The 20,504-nt window shown below is 37.5% G+C and overlaps 1 protein-coding gene across 1 annotated transcript in view; it reads left to right on the forward strand.

Annotated features, from left to right (window-relative positions):
- Nucleotides 1-20,504, forward strand: part of Cep112 (centrosomal protein 112) — a 444,738-nt gene that overhangs the window by 169,367 nt on the left and 254,867 nt on the right. The window contains exon 19 of the mRNA XM_051158947.1: nucleotides 2,598-2,780. Within this exon, the coding sequence (XP_051014904.1) occupies nucleotides 2,598-2,780 (183 nt within the window). The remainder of the gene's footprint in view (nucleotides 1-2,597; nucleotides 2,781-20,504) is intronic.

A 20,504-nucleotide genomic window follows, 5' to 3' on the forward strand; every position in this document is an offset into this window, starting at 1 on the left:
CTAAGTTTACAAAGAAACCAGAACTTCCATTACAGTTGTCTTATTCAGGACCGAGTGCTTTCCAGTTACTATTCTCAAAGCTTTGATGGCATTTAAGTCTCTGCCTTCACCACCACCCTCTGCAAAAATGTTCTTCTCTCTTTCAGGCTAAAAGCTGAGCAGTCTATGGGTATAAACATTTAGATGGTTGTCTGACTGCATGTTTGTTTAGGGAGACAATAACAATACGTTCCTTCTTGGCCTCATGCCATCATCAGCCGTAGGCTTTTGGCCTGGTTTACAAACCAGTTGTATATTTCTGCCCATGGACCAGGCCTCACATCCAGTCATTGCGACCACATACACAGCCACCTGCATGCACAAGACTGGCCATCCAACAACTTCCATCATGAATAGAGGAGGTGCCAGGGAGCCCTGTACTTCCTGAGGAGCTAATGACTGTAAATGGTTGCTGAAGGAAGTGATGTCATTTTCTCTTATGTAGCCACTGGGGGACTAGGTGGGAAGAAGATGATGTTCAGAAGGAAAGGAAGGGGGCATACCAAAGAGGAATGGGGTGAAGAGACTCAGTACATTGTATGCATGTATGAAACTGTTGTAATATAAAGGGAGGATAAACAGTTGGACATCTATCATTAGCGGCCTTACCCCTATTTCTTGTCAAATGTCCTTTGGAAGGAAATATTTTATAATTCTTCCATTCTAGTCTCAGGTCATTTGGTTACTTAAACAATATTTTGCTTTCTATCAATTTTAAGTCATACTAATTCTTCCAATATTTTAAAAGTTTTCAAAGACCCCAGTAAAATGTTGTATGCCTCTTTCTACTTCTCTTCATTGTAAAATGAGCTTAAATAATTTTGATTAACATTTTACATTTTATTATAATGATACTTGATGCTATAACACTGAGTAGAAATAATAATGTGTTGAAAAACTAAAGATATTCCAGTTCAATAATTCATGCAGTTAGCTGCTGAAAATCTGCTCTAATAATAGTCACTTTTTCATTTCTCTCTTCCATTGAGACTCATATTATAGTTGTGTAAATCACAGAATAAAACATATACAGTTATTTTTAATAATAAAAAACATTTTTCTCTACTACTTGGTGTACTTAGTATATTTTATTTTTAAAAACATACTATTTTTCTCTCTTTACTGCTATCATTGGAATAGTATAGGGGCAAACACCCAAATTTTAAGTAAATTCATTAGAATACATCTGTGGTTTCAGATGCAAAGCATACGTTTTCTATATTGTTTAGGTATTGTTATAAAATACTCACGAGTGAGTATGTTAAAGAGATAGCTTACATTTCTTTTAAATAGTATAACATATTTATGAATAATTATAAATTTATTATTCTTTTTCCAACTCTAAAGTCACGATAAGAAAATATTTTAAAGATTATTGTAATCTAATGCCAACTTAGTTTACATTTTGATTCTTGATTTTCAGTAAGGTAAAGAAAACTTTAAATTTCATAGGAAAGTGACTTCTGAGATTTAATGCTGTGTGCATTCCTGGAGAAATGACTGCTATAGCTTTAAGATAAGGTAGTCTGGTGATTCATTGCAGGAAACACGATCGATTTGGAGCAGGCTCCTACTGTTAGCTTTTTTGAAGATGGATTCTCACGCCGAAAATAACACAACATATTCAAAATAACAGCACCCCCCCCCCCCCGAAATCCACCAAAACTGAAGAAAAATCCAAGTGACTGTTCTTAGCAGCTGTGTGGCCTGGAGTTCACTGGGGAAGCTGGCTTCCTGCAGTCCCCTATTCATCACCTGCTTCAAAGACAGCCTGGCTGGCTATAGTGTGCAGGCCAGGTAGGGTGCCATTGTGCACAGCCTGGGAGGATTAGTATCAAAGCTGCGGCAACCAGGCCCTTGGTCTCAGGCTGCCATTCAGTCTAGCAGGGAGAGGCTAAGACTGGCCAAGGTCACAGTCTCCAGTGTGGAGTGGACTGGGAAAGGATCCTGAGAATAGAATGCTTTTTATGAAATCATGGCGCAGGCTTGCGGCACAGCAGGTGCCCTTCTGGAAGACATAACATCTGTTTATGTTGGTATACCGTAGCTGACAACGAGATAATAGAGCTTTGAAATTTATCATAATATTTTTAAAAGACAACTGTATATACAACAATCCAGATGCGTATTTAGCTCAGATATTTTATTGGAAAATCATAAAGGGAACTGATCGATTTAATTGCTGCTTTTTACATGTATATATTCAAGCAGAAAGCAAAGCGTACTGACTATTAACCATTTACAACCATTGCTGATCAGTAATACCCAATTCTTGGGGAGGAAATACCTAGCATTCAACATACGCTTTTTCAGTGTTCAGACATTAGTGTCAACAGAATGCAAAGGATTTCCTGAATTTGCCAAGAATCTTGAATATTGGGAGTTTTGGATAAAATGCTCCCCATTAAATAAATGAAGGCATTTTAAGGGTGAGGTAACAATGACGCAAAAATAAAATTTTCAACTTGGACAAATTAGGGAAAAATTAAGCTGTACATGAGTTGTCATGACGACAAGGATGTTCTGTTGATGAACTGTCCTCCTCATTGTCCAATCAGATAGTACAGCTGAAGCTGGAGCATGAGCAGGAGAAGACGCACCTATTACAGCAGCACAGCGCAGAGAAGGATAGCCTAGTGCGGGACCATGAACGGGAGATCGAAAACCTGGAGAAGCAGCTTCGCGCTGCCAATATGGAGCACGAAAACCAAATTCAAGAGTCCAAGAAACGAGATGCACAGGTAATTATCAATAATATTTGCTAAAATGGGCGTCTGTCTTTTAAAAAAAGTCATCAGCGTTTCACGTTTTCTTCTTCTTGATGCACGCTGTTTGATCATTTGCAAAAGTGACATATAAATGTGATTTTTTTTTTTTTTTGTTTTCTCCCACCCCCTGTTTGGAAGATGAATAAGGCTTTAACTACAGAAACCACAGGTAGCCAGATTAAAAATCCCATGGCGCGCTATAACTTGGTCCCTTTTTTTTATAATCTTGTCTCAGTTCCTTTCATGATTTTTTTTTTAAGGTATGCCCCTTACCCCTCCCCTCAGCCTTAGAAAATCCCTAAGAAATATATTAGCCTCACCCCTGGCTTTTTGTTTTAATCTCTGAAGGCAATCAGGGAGCTGCTTTAGTATTTGCTTTTCCTGCCTATTGTTGCTTTTTTCCATGAGACTCTATGTTTGATTAGCTTACTTGGATGGTAATTGATAAAAATGACTCCAGAGAAGGGCTATTTCCCATCAGGTCTGTTGCTTTTTCCTGCATGCACACACACATGCCTCCTAGCCTCCATCTCTGTAGTCCCTGTTGGAAGCCATTTGGCAGAATAACCCCCAGCTGTGGCAGCATTTGACTCTTCAAACTTATGGATGAAATGTGCACTGTCAGCATGGAAAATTATCTTTATAAATTTCAGATTAAAAAAATCTTATTGGGTATGTATCTTTGTGGTATAATACATTCTTTAGGGTATATATAATAAAGGGCCTTTACTATATCCTCTTGAGCAGATTGCTGTGGAATTTTATTAAAGAAAAATTTAAGAGCAATTGAAAACAATAAAAAGGTAATTTTCTTTTCTAATAAAAACCATATCATCTACTAGGTCTAAAGACCTCTTTTGCCATTGAAATCCAAGCATGCTAACCACACCACAGTTAAGCCCTGGTTATCTTTCCTTCTAAAATATTATAATTTCCAAAGAGCAAAAGAAATCTTCTAGTATAGTATGTGTTTAAGCAATTCTGTAACTACCTAAACATCAAAACATTTCTAATTAAACAAGATGTTAATTTTTTGAGTGGAGAGCGAGTGGCGGTAAGGCAAAGAATGGGGATTGGTTATTTTTCATTTGACCTTGGTTTGCCTTTTATTTCGGAGAATAACTGGAGCAATAGAAATATACTTGATACAAATTGTCAATAACATATGTTTATAGGAACATACGTTTTGGTTGTTTTGTGGTGATATGCTTACTAGAAGGTGATTATTGTAGTGCGCGTGGTCCCAGGATAATCATGTGGTTTCTAACAACATTCATTACATTTTTGCTTTAACTTCATTAGAACCATTAGAAAACATATGCTATTCTTTTGATTTTCAGTCATATGATTTTTAAAAAAATATTTTCAAACATATGTTCTCCTTCAGACATAGTGTTAGCCTTGCCATTGTCCTCCCATGATAAGGGACATGAGGTCTGGAACAGTATAGGATGTAGGCATAGAAAAGACACATAATGGATACAATAAAACCGTTAGTTTGCTTCACTGTGACTATTTTGGTGCTGTGGTGGGCAGCGGACACACTGGAGGCCAAATTTATAGGAAATCTTTGTGATTTTGCATATGTTGTATCTGCCATGTAGGGCGCGGTTCTTCTGATCATAACAAAAGGGAAATTTTAGAACTCATGTGTAATTCAACCACAGGAACGGTACAATATGGCTGTTAACTGGGTTTATGCTCATCAGAGTATTAACTGTGAAGACTCTCTGACCTCTTTAGATGCTTTGGTTTAGGACATTTCTCAATTTTGTGTTTTCTTAAGCGTTTTATTAATTGGAATTGCTGTCATGGGATTGCCAGTAAGCGATGCAAACTCGGACTCAATTCATCCCTAAGCAAAATGAAATAATTTGATACGTGTTACCTGGCTGTGTTCATAGAGCACAAATTTAAAGAACTTTTATTAATAGCTACATTGTTTAAATAACTACATTCTCACATCTTATCATGCCTACCAAAATACTAATGTGTGTCTATGGTGATTCCCTGAGGATATTAACTCAGTTTCCTTCAGGTAGCTCCTAAATTTTTATATTATGTCTTTGTATGATTGTGGCCTAAAATTTTAATGTATGATACGTTTGGATTACTGAATTCCATTCACAAATTAAAGCACACAAAAATGGTTTAATGTCTTTCAAAATAGAAGATTTAAAAAATCACTGCTATTTGATATAGAAAAACATATATTTTAAATATTAGATTGTATATTTTTTTATTTCTAGAGAGATTTGATTTTCAGTTAACATTTGGTTTATCCAGTTTAGCATTGGAGGCCATTTTGTAAAAAGGACTATTTGCTGCAATACTTAGCCAATAGAATACCACTGCGGTGTCTGTTTGGGATGCCATGGCTTTGTTTGCTGCTGCTCTTCTTCCATCAGATCCTAGAAATGAGGATCTGATTAAAAACAAATCATTTCAGCTTCTTTCAAATATGCAGTATATTTTATGCTGAAAGACAACCATTACTATGTGGTTACCCTTCTCACTGTGAATCTTGCCAATTAGGAACTTCCTTTTGGTGACTATGATTATAATTATAACAAATTAGATTTTATTCTAGCAATTCCCTTTTCTATGATAATGATAGCACCCATAATACATCTGAGGACAGTTAGTCACTGCCCTCATTTTACTAGCTAATTATGCTGTATGTGTGTTTCATTGTTTAATACTTTTCAGCAACAGGATGTATTATCATGTGATAATCATATTTGCTAACATGAACGTCACATTTTGTCACCCTTGTTTAAGTTCAATTTGGGTCTGTCTGAGATCATGTTTTAGAAAAAACCATCCAGATTGGTAGAAATCAACAGCATGATTTTGTCAAATATTTTTCATTCACAAATACTTTCTTAATGAAATTAGAATACAATTTAATTTGTTCAATCACATTTAATGTAAAGAAAATTTATAAATATCATCTTACAAAACTTTACCTAGTATGGTGGTTTTATATGTAATTCTTATTTTACTTTAGTTTTGTCACAAAATGAACTATGTTGAACTAGAATAAAAATAAAACATACATTTCCTTGATTTGTGCTTGTCAGTTGTCCATTTCACATGATAAAGCTTTTAGAGGTGTCTTATTCTTGTCTCTGGTTGGTCTAAATTCGAGGTGTATATGAATACCAAAAGACGTCTGTATGGACCCAGCCCAGCGGCGGGTGACCTTAGAATGTCTTTGTGACCTGTTACAGGATAGACATATCAAGAAGTCAGGTAAATCGGCAGACACTGTGAGCCCCACTCAGAGCAGCATCCTTGGATAAAGTTATTAGCAATGTCAAAAAATATATTTAACCTATCGCTCATATGGTCACTATGGCTTTTTTTTGCATGACATTGACATATTGAATGTTTTCAGTTTCTTAAATGGACACTCATGAATCCAATCATGATTAAAGAGCTATTCATAGTAAGGAGGTAAATCATCTTCATTTTGCTTTATTGATTCACATTAACAAGTTGTACCTATTGCACATGATAAAATGTAGAATTTATAGATCTCTACTTTAAAAACTTTCATAAAAAGATAGTTAGACTTTTAAAAACTGTATTTTAGCTACATGACATTTTCTATTAATTTGCATATGTGAGCACATGTTTTAAGTTCTCATCTGTAATTTGGATATTTACACTGCAATGAATTAAGCATTATTCTAACTCTTTGAAGATTGTTCAAGGGCCAATTGAACAATATGTATAATCTGGTCATTATTGGTGCACCTACTTATGGACCTAGATAGCATTTTTCTACTTAAAAGTTTGGCTTTTTCTTTGTATCCATACTGCTTTCAAAAATTACTGAACAGCAATATTTTATAATAAATTCATACTTTACAATAAAAAATAAGAGTTAAACCATAGATGATGATAGTCACATGAGAAAATCTACACTTGTAAAAATTCTGTAGTTAAATGTGAGGCTCACCTGTGAGCTTGCTAGAAGCCACAGCAAAAAGGGAAAGATGGTAAATTATGTGATTGTATTTACAATGAGAGACGCCATCACTTTTCTCCCTAACTTTCATTTTGGTATAAATGTATGATATGGGCCTGAGCATGAAGTACATTGACATAAAACTGCTGGTGTTTCTGTAAATTAAACATTTTCAAATATCAGGTGTGGATACATTAGAATCTTTGAAACATAAGAAGCATTTTCACAAGAAACAGGTACTATATTCTGTATTAGTGAGCCCAAACTTCATTTTAATTTCAGATTATCATTTTTTCTCAAATCAGAAAACAAATCTAATTTGAGAGATCTAACTTTTTAGTCATTATAAATCATATGAAAGGACATTTTGAGTAACAGATCTACCAAATTCTAGTGCTGTCATTTTATTGCTGAGCCTGAATTCTAATAAAATATCTTGAAGGAGCAATTTAAACCTGGCTGAGTCTATAATAAGCAGATTAGAATTTAGCTAATTTCCAAATGCTTTTCTACCTTACATTACATTCTGTTCTCTGAATTGACTGTGAAAACTATCAGATAGTAAAATCAAATGGTAATCTATTCTAGGAGTAAAATATATTTATTTCTATACTAAATGAGTAAAGTAGTATTTCATTATCAGTATCTATTAATGTCATTTCCTATATTCTAAAGGAGTAAAGATTTTTAGTCCTTTGGGTCACACCAAACTAATTGCCTGGAAAACCCAAACTATGTGAACTCTTTATTTCTCTAACTTAATGTGGCAGCTGCTGAGCTGTCACCCTGCCCACTCTTCACCTCCTCTTCTAGTGACAGTCACATCCCAGGGGTGGCCTGGTGCTCCAGCTGTGTACACACCACACTGTAATAGTTGTCCCTGACATACCCAGCTATTTGTATTATAGGGAGAATAAAGGAGAATTAAGTGTTTTAAGTATTGAGAGGGTTTTGCTGAAGTGTACAGAGTTTTTTCCAGGCGTTAGAAGGTTGATTGGAAAGACTTTCCACATTTCAGTTTTATTTGCAAAACAGAAAAAAACAAAAAACAAAAAAACAACCAAACAAACAAACAAACAATCAAACAAAAACCCCAGGACTTTTAGGGTATATTAACTATTAAATCTGATAAAGGCCCACATTTCTTTAGTTATATTTTGTAACTATCTAACTGCTATATTCCTCTATACATTTAACATATAAGTAGAGCTTTTCTAACTAACCCATTCTTAAAAAGCCAATGGGTAAAACCTATATTTTCCTAATACGATTCTAGATCATCTAGAATTTTCCAAACAGTGATGGAAGATCCCCTTTCTATTTTGACACAGATAAACTGATGGAAAGATCTCATTTTATTTGTATCCAGCATTTGTTTCTTTTACAGTGATATTAGTACTGTGCTTGTGTTATTTGTATGTTATATAAATCAAAATATATAACTATATCATTGTGACTTTAATGTGGCAGAAACATAAGTGGATGTCATTTCAAGTTAAGATAATGATTATAATTTGATGATGTTTAGGTTTCCTTTTCCATTATAATTTTAAAATTGTTCCCCTTACAAAGTACAAATGTACTGGTAACTAAACCATTATAAATAAGTCATCTTAATCTTCATCAAAAAAAAAGTTTAAAAAACAAAAAAAATTAGCTGAAACAAGGTAATTCATCTTTCTAAGAATGATCCATTCCTAGAAGAATTAAACAGTGTATTGGTAGTCCTATGCATATTTAAAAAAATGGGTTAGTTACCATGGAAACCACATGCTATGGTATGTGGTCCACTTTTAGATAAAGAATATTCATTTAAAGAGAAACTTTCTAAATAATAATAAAGAATTCCTTTTGAATTAATAACCTTGTATCAACTAGTAATGACTTCTTTAAAAATCTATTCTTTTTTCTCATTATACTTAGTGGGTTCATTTTGAAATATTTAAATTGTTCTTGAAAAGAAGTTAATTAAATGCTGGAGAGAGTTTAAATAGAGATTCAAACATGATCCCTGTGTAGTGGCAAGACAGCTCAGCAAAGAACCAGGGGCCATTGAATACAGGTTGTTCTACCACACAAGAAGGCATTAGTCATAGCTGATGTCTTTTTTAAAAAAGATTTATTCATTTATTATTATGTATACAATGTTCTTCTTGCATGTACACCTGCACACCAGAATAGGGCACCAGATCATATTATAGATGGTTGTGAGCCACTGTGTGGTTGCTGGGAATTGAACTCAGGACCTCTAGAAGAACAGCCAGTGCTCTTAACCTCTGAGCCATCTCTCCAGACCATAGCTCATGTCTTAAGTGTCCAGTAATAGTGTAGTCAGGTTAGGATAGCTAGAGGTGACTGAATTTCAGTCATTTCAGTTTTAGATAAGAATGTGGGATTCAAGGGTATCATTTTGTCTAAGGTCATAGAACTAGCAAATGAGGGCTTCTTACTCTTAATTCCATGTTTTACGTTTCATTTCATTTTGTTTTCCTTTTATTTTATTTTGGTTTACGTCAAAACCTCATCCAAGAAGGTTTTTAGCTTTCTGGAAAGATTTGGTCATGGCAAAATGTGCAAACTTTGTACATGAAGTGTTGTCCGGAGTGGGAGAGGCTGCGGGGCCTCTGTTTCCTATGCTGAGATTCTCTGAGCACTTGGAGTTTGCATTTCTTTTGGTGACTGCCGTCCTTAGTGTTGCTGTAAAGTCATAATGGAATAAGGCTGTTGTCTTCCACTTGTAGTGAGCCGCATTGGACCTTTATATTTTACCAACCCAGGGAGAAGGAAATGCCATTAGTTATTTTCAGTGCAATATTCTCTCTCCTCTCCTTTCCTTTCCTCCATCTCAGTGAAGTCACTGAGGGTGTTAGCAGAAGTTATATTTGAGGAGATGCTGGGTGATTATCTTCTCTCTCGATGTCTTAGAAAAGCCATATTTGGACTTCTGACTCCATCATTTTTGTAAGGGACATCCCTGAGGTCTTCATTTGTATACTTGAGGTCATTTTTATGACAGAGAGGTTGAAGCTAGAGTGCAAAAAAATGATTGGCAAAATGATGATATCATCAAATGTTCAAAGAGTGGGCAAATTGAAGCTTGTTAAGCTGTCAGTGGGTTCTCCTCTGCACTAATTGGAATCATGCCTCGTTGTATGATCTGAATGATACTTAACAACTGAGCCATTTTTATGACAAAAATGACAGAAGTTGATGTAAAGGAGAACTTGAAGAGGAAAACAAGGCATTGCAGAAAAGTATAGACTTTGTTTAATACTGATTTAGTGTTATATGCAGAAAGCATTTGAAAAATATCATCTTAAGTATAAACTTTTTAAATAATAAAAATTGGTCTTATTTAAATAATAAAAGTTGGTCTTATTGAACCTAAAATATTGAAATCAGTATTAATGAGCTCAGATTTGAAGGTATTGCTTCTCATTTGAAACAAATAGTAAAGCCCCTTTGTGTGTGTGTGTGTGTGTGTGTGTGTGTGTGTGTGTGGTTTTTCGAGACAGGGTTTCTCTGTGTGTAGCCTTGGCTGTCCTGGACTCACTTTGTAGACAAGGCTGGCCTCGAACTCACAGCGATCCACCTGCCTCTGCCTCCCGAGTGCTGGGATTAAAGGCGTGTGCCACCACACCTGGCTGCAAAGCCCAGTTTTTAAAAGTTCACTTGTTTTAATAATTACTCTGTTTGCCAGCCTTTCTAATAATTTTCAATATTTGTGACTAAATCATTGGAAAAGACTACAAAAAATTATAAAATATTAATGATTAAACTTCCAGAATTTGAACATGTGTTCTTTTTCTAGTTCACTTATATTTTTTCTCTTAGATTTCATATCAAATCCTAGAGGTATATCTACTATTTGACTGTAAAGTAGCGGTATTTTGGAAAATGGAGTTTGAGGCACTATGAGACTGGATCTTGGGGTTTTTTTTTTTCCTTACTTGTATTCCAGTTGTAGTGCAGCACCAGTCTCTAGACATGTGTGTCCTTCCCAGTACTACAGTGAGCAGTGCACGAAGAGGGGAGTTCAGTGAGCAGGGGGCCAACCGTGTGTGCAGGTCCAGTCCCAGAACAAGGCTGTTTTCCAGTGGAAAAATTTAAAAGTTACAAATCTTTGAAAAGTTTAAAATGAGTTAGGTAATTTGTTTATCTTAATATCTTATATTAGCAATTATTAATGATTTTATTTATTCTAGTATTTCCAAAGCTGTAATTTAATATGCAAAATGTATGTGTTTTTAACATTGTCTGAAAAAATGTTTGAAATGTGAATACCATATGCACTTATTGGGCAAATGACTTGATAGCTTCAGATGCAGCCACGCTAGGGCGGCCAGGAAGAACAGAGGGTAAGCCTGAGAAAGTTTGGTTCTCAATTCCTGAAAAATTACTACTGAAGCTGGCACTTGATAAAAGCCACAGATTTAAAATGTAAAGTGTTCTAAGCTTCATATTGCAGTCAGTCCAAGTGTGCAGATGTTTCAAGTTTGGGGCAAAACATGGGACATCATTTTAGTGGCATATAAGAAAAAAGTCATCACCAATACTGTGGATGCTTCTTTTTCTTCAGGTCTATATTGAAATATAATATCTACTCTTCATTCCTCCCCACCAATTTCCAGCGTGTACCCCTAACACATCCCTTCCCAACTTCATATATATATATATATATATATATATGGTGTATATGCATAAACATACACATACTAAGTCCAGTTGGTGCTGGCTATGTGTGTATGGGTGTAGGGCCATCCACTGGAACATGAAAACCTACAAGTAGCTACACCCAAAGAATGATTTCCCCACTCCCAGAAAAAATACACTGCCCATGTCTCCTCATTAAGGGGTGGAGATTAGAGATCCTCTACCCTATCCACCCTGGAATTTTGGCTGTCTTGACCTTGTATAGGTCTTGTGCCGGCAACTAAGTTGTTGTGAGTTCAGAACTGCATTAGCCATGTCCAAAAGACAACCTTACCTGGCACTTACCTTCAGCCTTCAGTTCTTACTGTCTCTGTGCATCCTTTTCCGTCATGTTTTCTGAGCCTTGGTGATGAGGTTAATATGGGTGTCCTGTTAGCGGCTGAGCACTCAGGATCTTATTCTGTTTATTCATCATTCCATTGACTACTGTCTTTGCACAAAGAAGTTGCTCTGACTGAGGTTGACAGAATCCCAGAGTCTGTGATTATAAAACTAAGTATGTCAGCAACTTGATAATATGACCATTTAGCAAAGCCCAGCTCTCGTCTTTTGACCAATATTACAGTACCAGGCATGAAATACCCTCTGTGTAGCAGGCCTCAGATCTGATCAGATAGTGTTTAATTATCCCATAGCAGTTGTGGGACTAGTATACCAGTAGACTATGTTACCTGGCATGTAGGTATTACAGTTGGAAGGGCCCAGTGCTAGGTAAACCCATTGATTTATTGTCTCCTCTAGAAGCCTGCAAAGCACTGTGAAAACTAAATTGTTCAGTTCAGAAATATAAAGTGTACATCTCCTGAAAATCGTACTCATTTTAATTGCTCTTAGAAACCACATTAGTATGGATTGATACTGAAAAAGTAGAGTCCCAATAGAAACTATAGAATTGCCACTCCTCTGAGGATAGATACCTCAAAGTTATTTCATATAAGTTTTTAAAAATATAAACATCAGCCAAAATTATGAATATAGAATTTTCCTATGGTATCAACTTTCAACTTGATTAATCACCCATTAAGATTTTTTAATTGCCTGCTCTGTCAGTTAGAGCCGGTGTGATAGTGAGATTGGAGGGTGGATGACTAAGTGGAGCCAGACTACTGAGAGATGGTAAGATTCTTATCAAAGGCAGTATCACGAAGACATACATGAGGTGTGAAGGAGAGAGGAGAGTTCCGGAGCTATGTTTGATGTGTCACTAGATATCTAGGTATTGATGCCACTGAGCTATGTGGGCATATGGGACTAATGTTCAAAAGAAAGCTCTTCATCAGCAGTAGAAGTACATTGGGTCACAAGCATGGATGTAAGGGATACCGTGTGATAGAGGCAGAAGAGGATTGGAAGAGATGTAGGGCTAACAGGAAGGTGAGAGAAATAGGGAAAATGATCAAGTTGTGGGGAGGGGAGAGAGCCTAGAGCAAATAATAAACCATGAAGTCATATGTGACACCTAGATTGCTATGGAATTTGAAGTGGACACATACTTTAAAACAGCCCTAACCATGCTAGACTACTTATTTCTAAACTGTAAACTGTGGACATACAATAGAAATAGACTTCTATACCAAATGAGCAGCTAACCTTGTACAGACTGATGCTATCTCCCATAATTCTGCAAGTGGACATGGATTTATAGATTATGGAGTCCCGTAAGGAGCCACGAAACAAGGTTCAGATGAGTGAGTGAAGCCAACTGGGCCATTAGTGACTGAGTAAGGCATGTATTGCAGGTAGACATGTTAGTGGTGTAGGTAGCATCACAAACACCCCACCTAGCTCCTCACTCACACTCTTGCTTTTAAGAGCAGTAAAATTTCAGGTCCACAAGAAATATTGCCCAATTTGGTAACAAAAAAGTTTTACATCTACCCTGGATGAATGCAATTGACTGCCAGCATTACCCAGGAAAGTACAAGTTCCGTTCTATCAGGAAAACAAAGCAGGCTTTTCCTGGGTGTCCCTACAAGCCAGAGTTTGAGGAGCCAAGACCAGAGGGAGACTATCCAGCATTCTCTCACAGGTGCTGAGGACAGCACAAATGGGTGGAGGGAGCTATTACCTGTGCTTCTGTCTGCATCTCTAGTCAGACAATAGTGCATGCCTTACAGAACTGAGGAAGTCCTTGTTGAAGTGAAAATCTGAATATTGAATTGGGAAAGAGCTATTGCAGAGGCCATGTTGTAACATTTTTTTAAAAATTAAATTCTTCTCAATAAGCTGAAACCCATTATACTAGAAAATGGAAATGTTGGTTTGTGAAAAGGGAACAGAAGAAGGCAGAGGGGTTTGCTGGAAGATTAATTTCCAGTAGCATGCCAGCTGGAGGTTTGTCCCGAGGCTTGGCATCCGGAGATGGTGACAAGGAGACCAGCAGTAGGGAAATGTAGACAAGCAAAGAGATGGTTTAAGGAGGCTTCAGCCTGTTTGAAGTGGTCACCAAGGCCAGTCACACCAAAACTACAGCCACTTAGGGACCTGAAAAGGAAAATGGGCTCTTCCTTAGGAAGATACTCTCAAAATTTCCCTGTCACCGGAAACTCAGGGCCAGGTGGGAGGCTGCTTGACCAATGGCTTAAGCTGAGTAGTGGGCTTCTTTCTGCTCTCCTCGGGCTGGAGCACACGGTTTGCTCCAGCTCTCTATTTCTCAAGTCTGCCGCTTCATTCTGCTTGAGAATGCTGTTCTCTTCACTGTGCCCCAGCCCCTACCCTAGCACTGCAGAGCATCTGCAATGGGTGTCGGTGCAGGGCTGGGCCATCAAAGCAAGAAGTTGTATACTGTAGGGCTTGACTAGCTAGCAGGTAGTTTTCACAGACTGCTGCTTGAGGGCAGTGGAAAATTTCAACATCTGTTTTATAAAGATGAATATTTTCATTAAAATATAATTTTGTTGTATATAGAAATATAACCATTTTCAATTACAAATAGCATTTTTTTCTGTCCATTCTTTAGCTTGAGTGGGAATTGAGCATATGTATGTTCCAAGCCTGTCCCACATGTTCTAGGAGGAGTTACTATGATCTCAGTCTTCACAGATGGGAAAGCAAACCCAAGTAGTTCTTCTTATATGAAAACATGGGATTTGAACCCAAACCCACCTGACTGCCGCACCCATGAACTCTTTCTCACCTGCACCACATTGTGGCCAGAGGTTCCAGGCATAGCCTTTGGTGGGAGATGCTCTTCTGCTGCTCACTAGAGATTTGTGGTTAACCTTCGTAAATACTGTGAGGGCAGCTTTACAGATCAAATCAAATTGACATGGCAGAACTCTTTAGATGAGTGGATGCTCACCAGCATTTTCCTCTCAGCATTACAATTGTTTCTTTTAAAGTGGGCATTAATGTCAAATGGTAGTTGCAGCAGCAGTGTTTTCTCCTGTGCACCTCTGTCTCCTCAGACCCCTATGGCAGCCTGTGGTTGTTTAGATTGAGCTCTGGAATGCTTTTAAACATTAATTTGCCTTGACATGACTTGGTGCATAAATTAATTATTCAGGCACATATTGTTCTGAGTCCAGGAAAAGAGTGAAGCTGTGGTGGAATACATCCTAACTACCACATGTGAACTGTAATGTTACAAGCAATCCCACTATTAAAGAACAAAAGCTGGCAGCAATAGCCGCCCTGAATTGAGCCAGTCCCACAAAATTAGCATAAATATGTGAAGCAATCAGAAGAGTGTGGGACTTCCTAGCAAAGTGTCCTTACTCTTATCTAGTTCTAAAAGAATGTGAAATAAACTATTCATTTTGCCAAGTATAGAAATATGTCTGCTATGCAGTTATCATCATGTGTCATTAATCTGAAAATACTGCAGAAGCTCTGACAAATTAAAAACACAAGGATGTGTCTGCAAGGGTTTCTGCAGCCATTAAAAAGCCGCTTCACCTCGTAGGCGAGCTCTTTTATGGCAACTTCTTGCTCAGTGTACTGACATCTTCAAAGGCTTTGACATCTGTCGGCCTTTGAACTACCATTAAAAAATATTATCCCATTTCCATTCTTTTATGCCCATTTTTTTAATTATAGCCCTTCTTTCAAGTCGGGAACATGGTTGGTTTAAATGATGCTGTCCTTTCGTTTTCAGCCACCCAGCTGCGGCTTGACTAAATTGATGTAGAATCAAAGGCGGGACTTTAAAGGGAAAAGGTTTGATGGACTTGGACTCCGAACCAGATGAGGTTTTATGATGAAAAGGGTTTAATCCCAGCACAGGCATCGCTTCTATCAGCTGAACACTACAAAGCAATTCATATATATAGGTTCCCGCGAAATGATCTATTTTTTTTTAACAGCACAGATCTCTTCAGGACTTGCAAATGTGGCATTAGCTAATATTCAGAGAGCTGACTCCCTTTCATCCACCAGAAGCTTATGATTATGGTACAGTTCTCGAATTGGAAATGAGAGCTGCAACACAGATTTAAAGCTGTGCTGTCTGATTTGTATTCAATATACATGTCACTGCGGGACAGGCTAGTCTGGGCCAAGCTGGTTCAATACAAGGAAAAACAGTTTCATCATCTGAAATTCTTAGTCGGAAATATCACCAGCTAATTAAAACAGCAGTCCCATGACTCTTAGCGAGGTGTTTGGCTGATTGGAATCTCTTACGATTTGACAAGAAGGATTTGAAACCAAGCCTCTGTGTTATTGCATAGTCTTTTTGCAGTGTTAATGTGTGCAAATGTATTTCAGGCTAATGAAGTAAAATCGATGAACTCAAACTATTTTTAAAGGAAAAACAAATTTAAAACACTTACTTTGCATTAAATAGTTCTCCTTATCTGATTATTGATTTGGAAAAGAAGCCACTTGTGAAAGCAGATTCTTACATTGTTTTTGCTATCTATACTACTGAATAATAAATAGTACCTTGAGCCAAACAGCTCAGGAACTGAGTAATTTAGTATAATTATTAATGTAGAGTGTAGACTTGAGTGCTCTGTAAAGTCAAAACTGATTCTGTTTTAATGTTCAAATGGTCATGTAGGATAGATAACCCGTTAACAAATTTTCTCAACAAAATGTTTCTCAAGATAATGTGTGCTCGTGTTGTATTAGTAATTTGCAATCTATTTCTCAGAATAAAAAAAAGTGTTTTTTCCATTTTGCTTAGTAGATTTGGTACTGGTTGATGAAACATAGTTAGTAATTCTGTAAGATTCTTCATGCTTTTAAGATAAAACTTACATTTTTAACTGTAAATTAAACTATAAGCCACAGTTGGAACAAATGTGTATGGTGTTACATTAGCAAAGCGTAAACTCTTTGGGGAACTCATACAGATGAATGTCAGTGGGAGGTCACAGGTTCTAGATGGTCTTTCTTTGCTTTTCTCCCTTTTCTCCTTTGAATAAATCATGGGGTAAAACACTCCCAAGAAGATTTACCAGTAAGTGCATTTTATCTAGCTCACGTTTGCAGATGCACAGTGTTCACTGGGTTGCTCACAAGTTGGAGTTCTCATGGTGCGGGCCTTAATGCTTTGCCTTAGGCTTTCCTTAGCGCAGAGTCGCACTGCGCTGGCTGCAAGTGGACCACCTTGAGTTGCACTCTTCCAGTGCCTGGGTTTTCGTCACCTCCCCCAGTCACTAGATCCTACCTGGTGGTGTCGACTCTTCTGCTTAAACCTCAGTTTTCCTCCTGCTTCCTCTTTTTCACCTTGTTTGTTTTTCGCCTCCAGTCCATCATTCAGTGCTGGAATCCAAGCCCTTGGCTTTTTCTCTCCTCATGCGTCTAGGAAGTGCCCACCAGCCTTTCATCGATCTTACGTAACAACCATATGCTAAAACCTCCAGTTGCCCATCTCTCATTTCAAGTACCTGTCGACCCTGGCCGGTCTGCTTAGCCCCTTCAGCACCTTCTTAGCCTCCTTTGCATCCTCTCCAACTCACTCATAGACAACTGCCAGGCCAATCTACACTTCCAGTCCAGAGATGAATCCCTGACTCCTCGCCGTCGCCGTGTCTGTAGTGGGAGTGTGACTGTAAGCACGAACTGAAGCTAACCTAGGAGTCCTCCTTAATTTTTCCCTTTCTTTTACTCTGCTGATAAGTAGTGTAGATTCAGAGCCCCACATAGATCTCCTGTCTGTTTACTTCTACACATTGCCCTAGCCTAAGCCTTCACATTTATCTCCTGATTCTCTTACTTTCTTGTTCTTTTAACAGCAGCACAATGATCTTCTGTGAAATATAAATTAGATTAGAAAACTCTTTTGAGTAAATTCCCCCTGTTGCTCCTATTTAGAATAAACCTCAAATCTCTTAGCATGGCCCATACTGTGCCTCATAACCAGGCTCTGTTGATATCCTCCCCAGCATCATGCACTTTGCTCGGCCATAGTAGATGCGAGTATTGTAGCACTTTGATGTTTGCAATTGTGTGTGTGTGTGTGTGTGTGTGTGTGTGTGTTAAGATTTTTGCCTGTTCTACAAATAAACTTAAAAGAGACCTTAGCAATCTCCCTTACTTCTGTTGACCCTTTTCCTTTCGCTAAGAGATCCCTTGTATGGACTGTGGCCACAGCAAACACTTGCAAATGATTCTCTTAATAAAGGCAGATTCACAGTTTGTAAAGATGACAGCCAAGCCGGGTGACTCTGCTCACAGGGGTAGGCTTAGCAGTTCAGCTAGATGTAGAGTAAGCAGCAACAGTCTGCCATGCTTCTAGAGAAGCTCCAAGTGCCTGTGGGCTTTGGCTGTATTATTATTATTATTATTATTATTATTATTATTATTATTATTATTATTATTATTATTATTATGTGTTGAAGTGTTGGTGTGCTCACTATTCCTGTCTCTCCAAGCTTTCACAAAGTCTCTAAGGTAAATGACAAAGACAAGTAAACCCATATTGATTCCTAGTCAGTGAACAAATGACCCTAACGCCATAAACTCAAGCATTCAGAAGGACTGAGTTCAGGTTTGAGCTTTGCTTCTTTCTATATGATAGTTCATAAGCTTTCAGATTTCTAAAATATTTATTAAGTCACCGAATAACAATGAGTTTAGAGTACTGGCTTCCATTTTGATAGTAAGGTAAAATGAAAGAATACGAATCCTTAGGTTCAATTATTAATGGATAAAATGAAAAAAATGATTAAGATACATCTAATCATAAAGAATAAAAGACAAAAGATCATGAATGTAAAATTATGTGTGGGGTATAGTTTTAAAACAATGGTGTTCTCTGCACCATGGATATAAAAAGACGCTAGAGTCATTTTAAGGGAGGACAATGGGCATGGATGGGAATGCTGTCTTCAGAGGAGACTGCTCTGGGCAAGTCTTGGGATGTGTTCTTCCAATCAAATCGTATACTTTTCCTCCTTTAACATTTTCAACAAGTACAAAATTATTGTACATTCATATAATTTCTCCCAGCAGAGGTTGCCATGCCAGTAAGAAATAGAGACAAAAGTTCCCCATGCTGAAGGTCATAAAGCTTATTCAAGAAGCAAATTCTGATCTGATTCCTTGATGTGGAAATGGCACCTAATATGGCTTAAATTTTTTCTCAATAGTTTATATTCACATCTTTAAAATAGGGTCTGATATAAAAAGTGTTTTTAAGTTTGTGGTGTCCTTGTGATCATGGACATTGATGTGGTTTTATCTTATAGACCTTTGGTACATTGCTGGTACATAAACTAAACTCCGTGTATAGAAATAATACTTGCATACATTGAAGTGTTACCAGCAGAGGACAAATGTGGCAACTGTGTCATGGTAAACGGCTGTACCACAAAATCGTCACTTGTTCTTTTTATCCATGTCCAATGGGTATGATGTTATAATTAGGGATAGTTATTTGGCAAAGGGAACATAGTCTGAGATCATCTTCAAGAACTCCTTTAACTCTTTTCCAGGCAATAAATTAACTTTCATGGGGTGAAATAATAAGATGGTTGTTTGAAGCTATGTCTGATGGCCAAAGGGAAAACATACACACATGCTTGCATGCATGCATGTGGGCACTCCCCCACACAGCTTTTTTTCTGTTTTGCCTCTGAAGTTAGTGTGTGAACTTGGCTATGTCTATTCTTATAAAAATGACACAAAGGAGAAAAATACATCAGCTGTAAGAAAGTCCCATTGCTTAGGGTTGCAGAGGCTTTTGATATCCTATTCCTGGTTTTTTGTTGTTTTTACTGAAATCATTAATGTCCTTGTTTAAGAATGTGTTCATTTTGCAGTTGCTAAATCCTGTTCTTTTCTTAGCTGTTGATTGTGGTATGAGTGATCAGAAGATTGTATTATTTGAATAAGAAAAGTTAAGGTAATTAACCAGCTGGAAGCACTTGATGTATACTGTTCCCACATTATGGGCAGAGGTATGAGAGTGCTCCGCCCTCAGAGCAGTATGGGAAAGGCTGCTAACTGACCATCTGCAGTGTGTGACTCTAACGCAGAGGCTGAAGGCAGACAGTTCAGCCTCTGTCGAAGAGCCCACAAGCCCCTGAGCAAGGGCTTCAACAGTAGCTTGTTACTGCGGCCCAGAAAGGACAAGGTGTGCACATGGAGTGAGCGTGACAAGCTGTTTTCAGCACTTCATCTGCCTGTAGGAGGTTAGTTTCCTTTTATTCAATTTAATTTTTCTGTTTTAAAAAATTATTGATTTATTCTTCTTTTACAATTTTATATATCTTAAATGTATGGGTCTTTTGCCTGAATTTATGTCTGTTCATCACATGGATATCTGATGCCCATGAAAGTCAGAAGAGGGCATTGGATCCCTTGAACTGGAGTTATGGATAGTTGTGAGGCACCGTGTGTGTGCTAGGAACAGAACCCAGGTCCCTTGCATGAGCAACAAGTGCCCTTAACTAATAAGCATCTCTCCAGTCTTCAACCTATAACTGTTGTTCTTATTTCCTGAGAAGAGGGGAGAAAGTGAGAGCCATTCCCGAGCCTTTCTAGCTCTTTCTGAACTCTTCCTGGCTGGTTCAGCCCTGCTGTTCTGGCCCAAACTCCTTTCCAAGCTGACTGATTCA

Source organism: Acomys russatus, chromosome 16, assembly GCF_903995435.1.
Source record: "Acomys russatus chromosome 16, mAcoRus1.1, whole genome shotgun sequence".
Classification (NCBI taxonomy): Eukaryota; Metazoa; Chordata; class Mammalia; order Rodentia; family Muridae; genus Acomys; species Acomys russatus.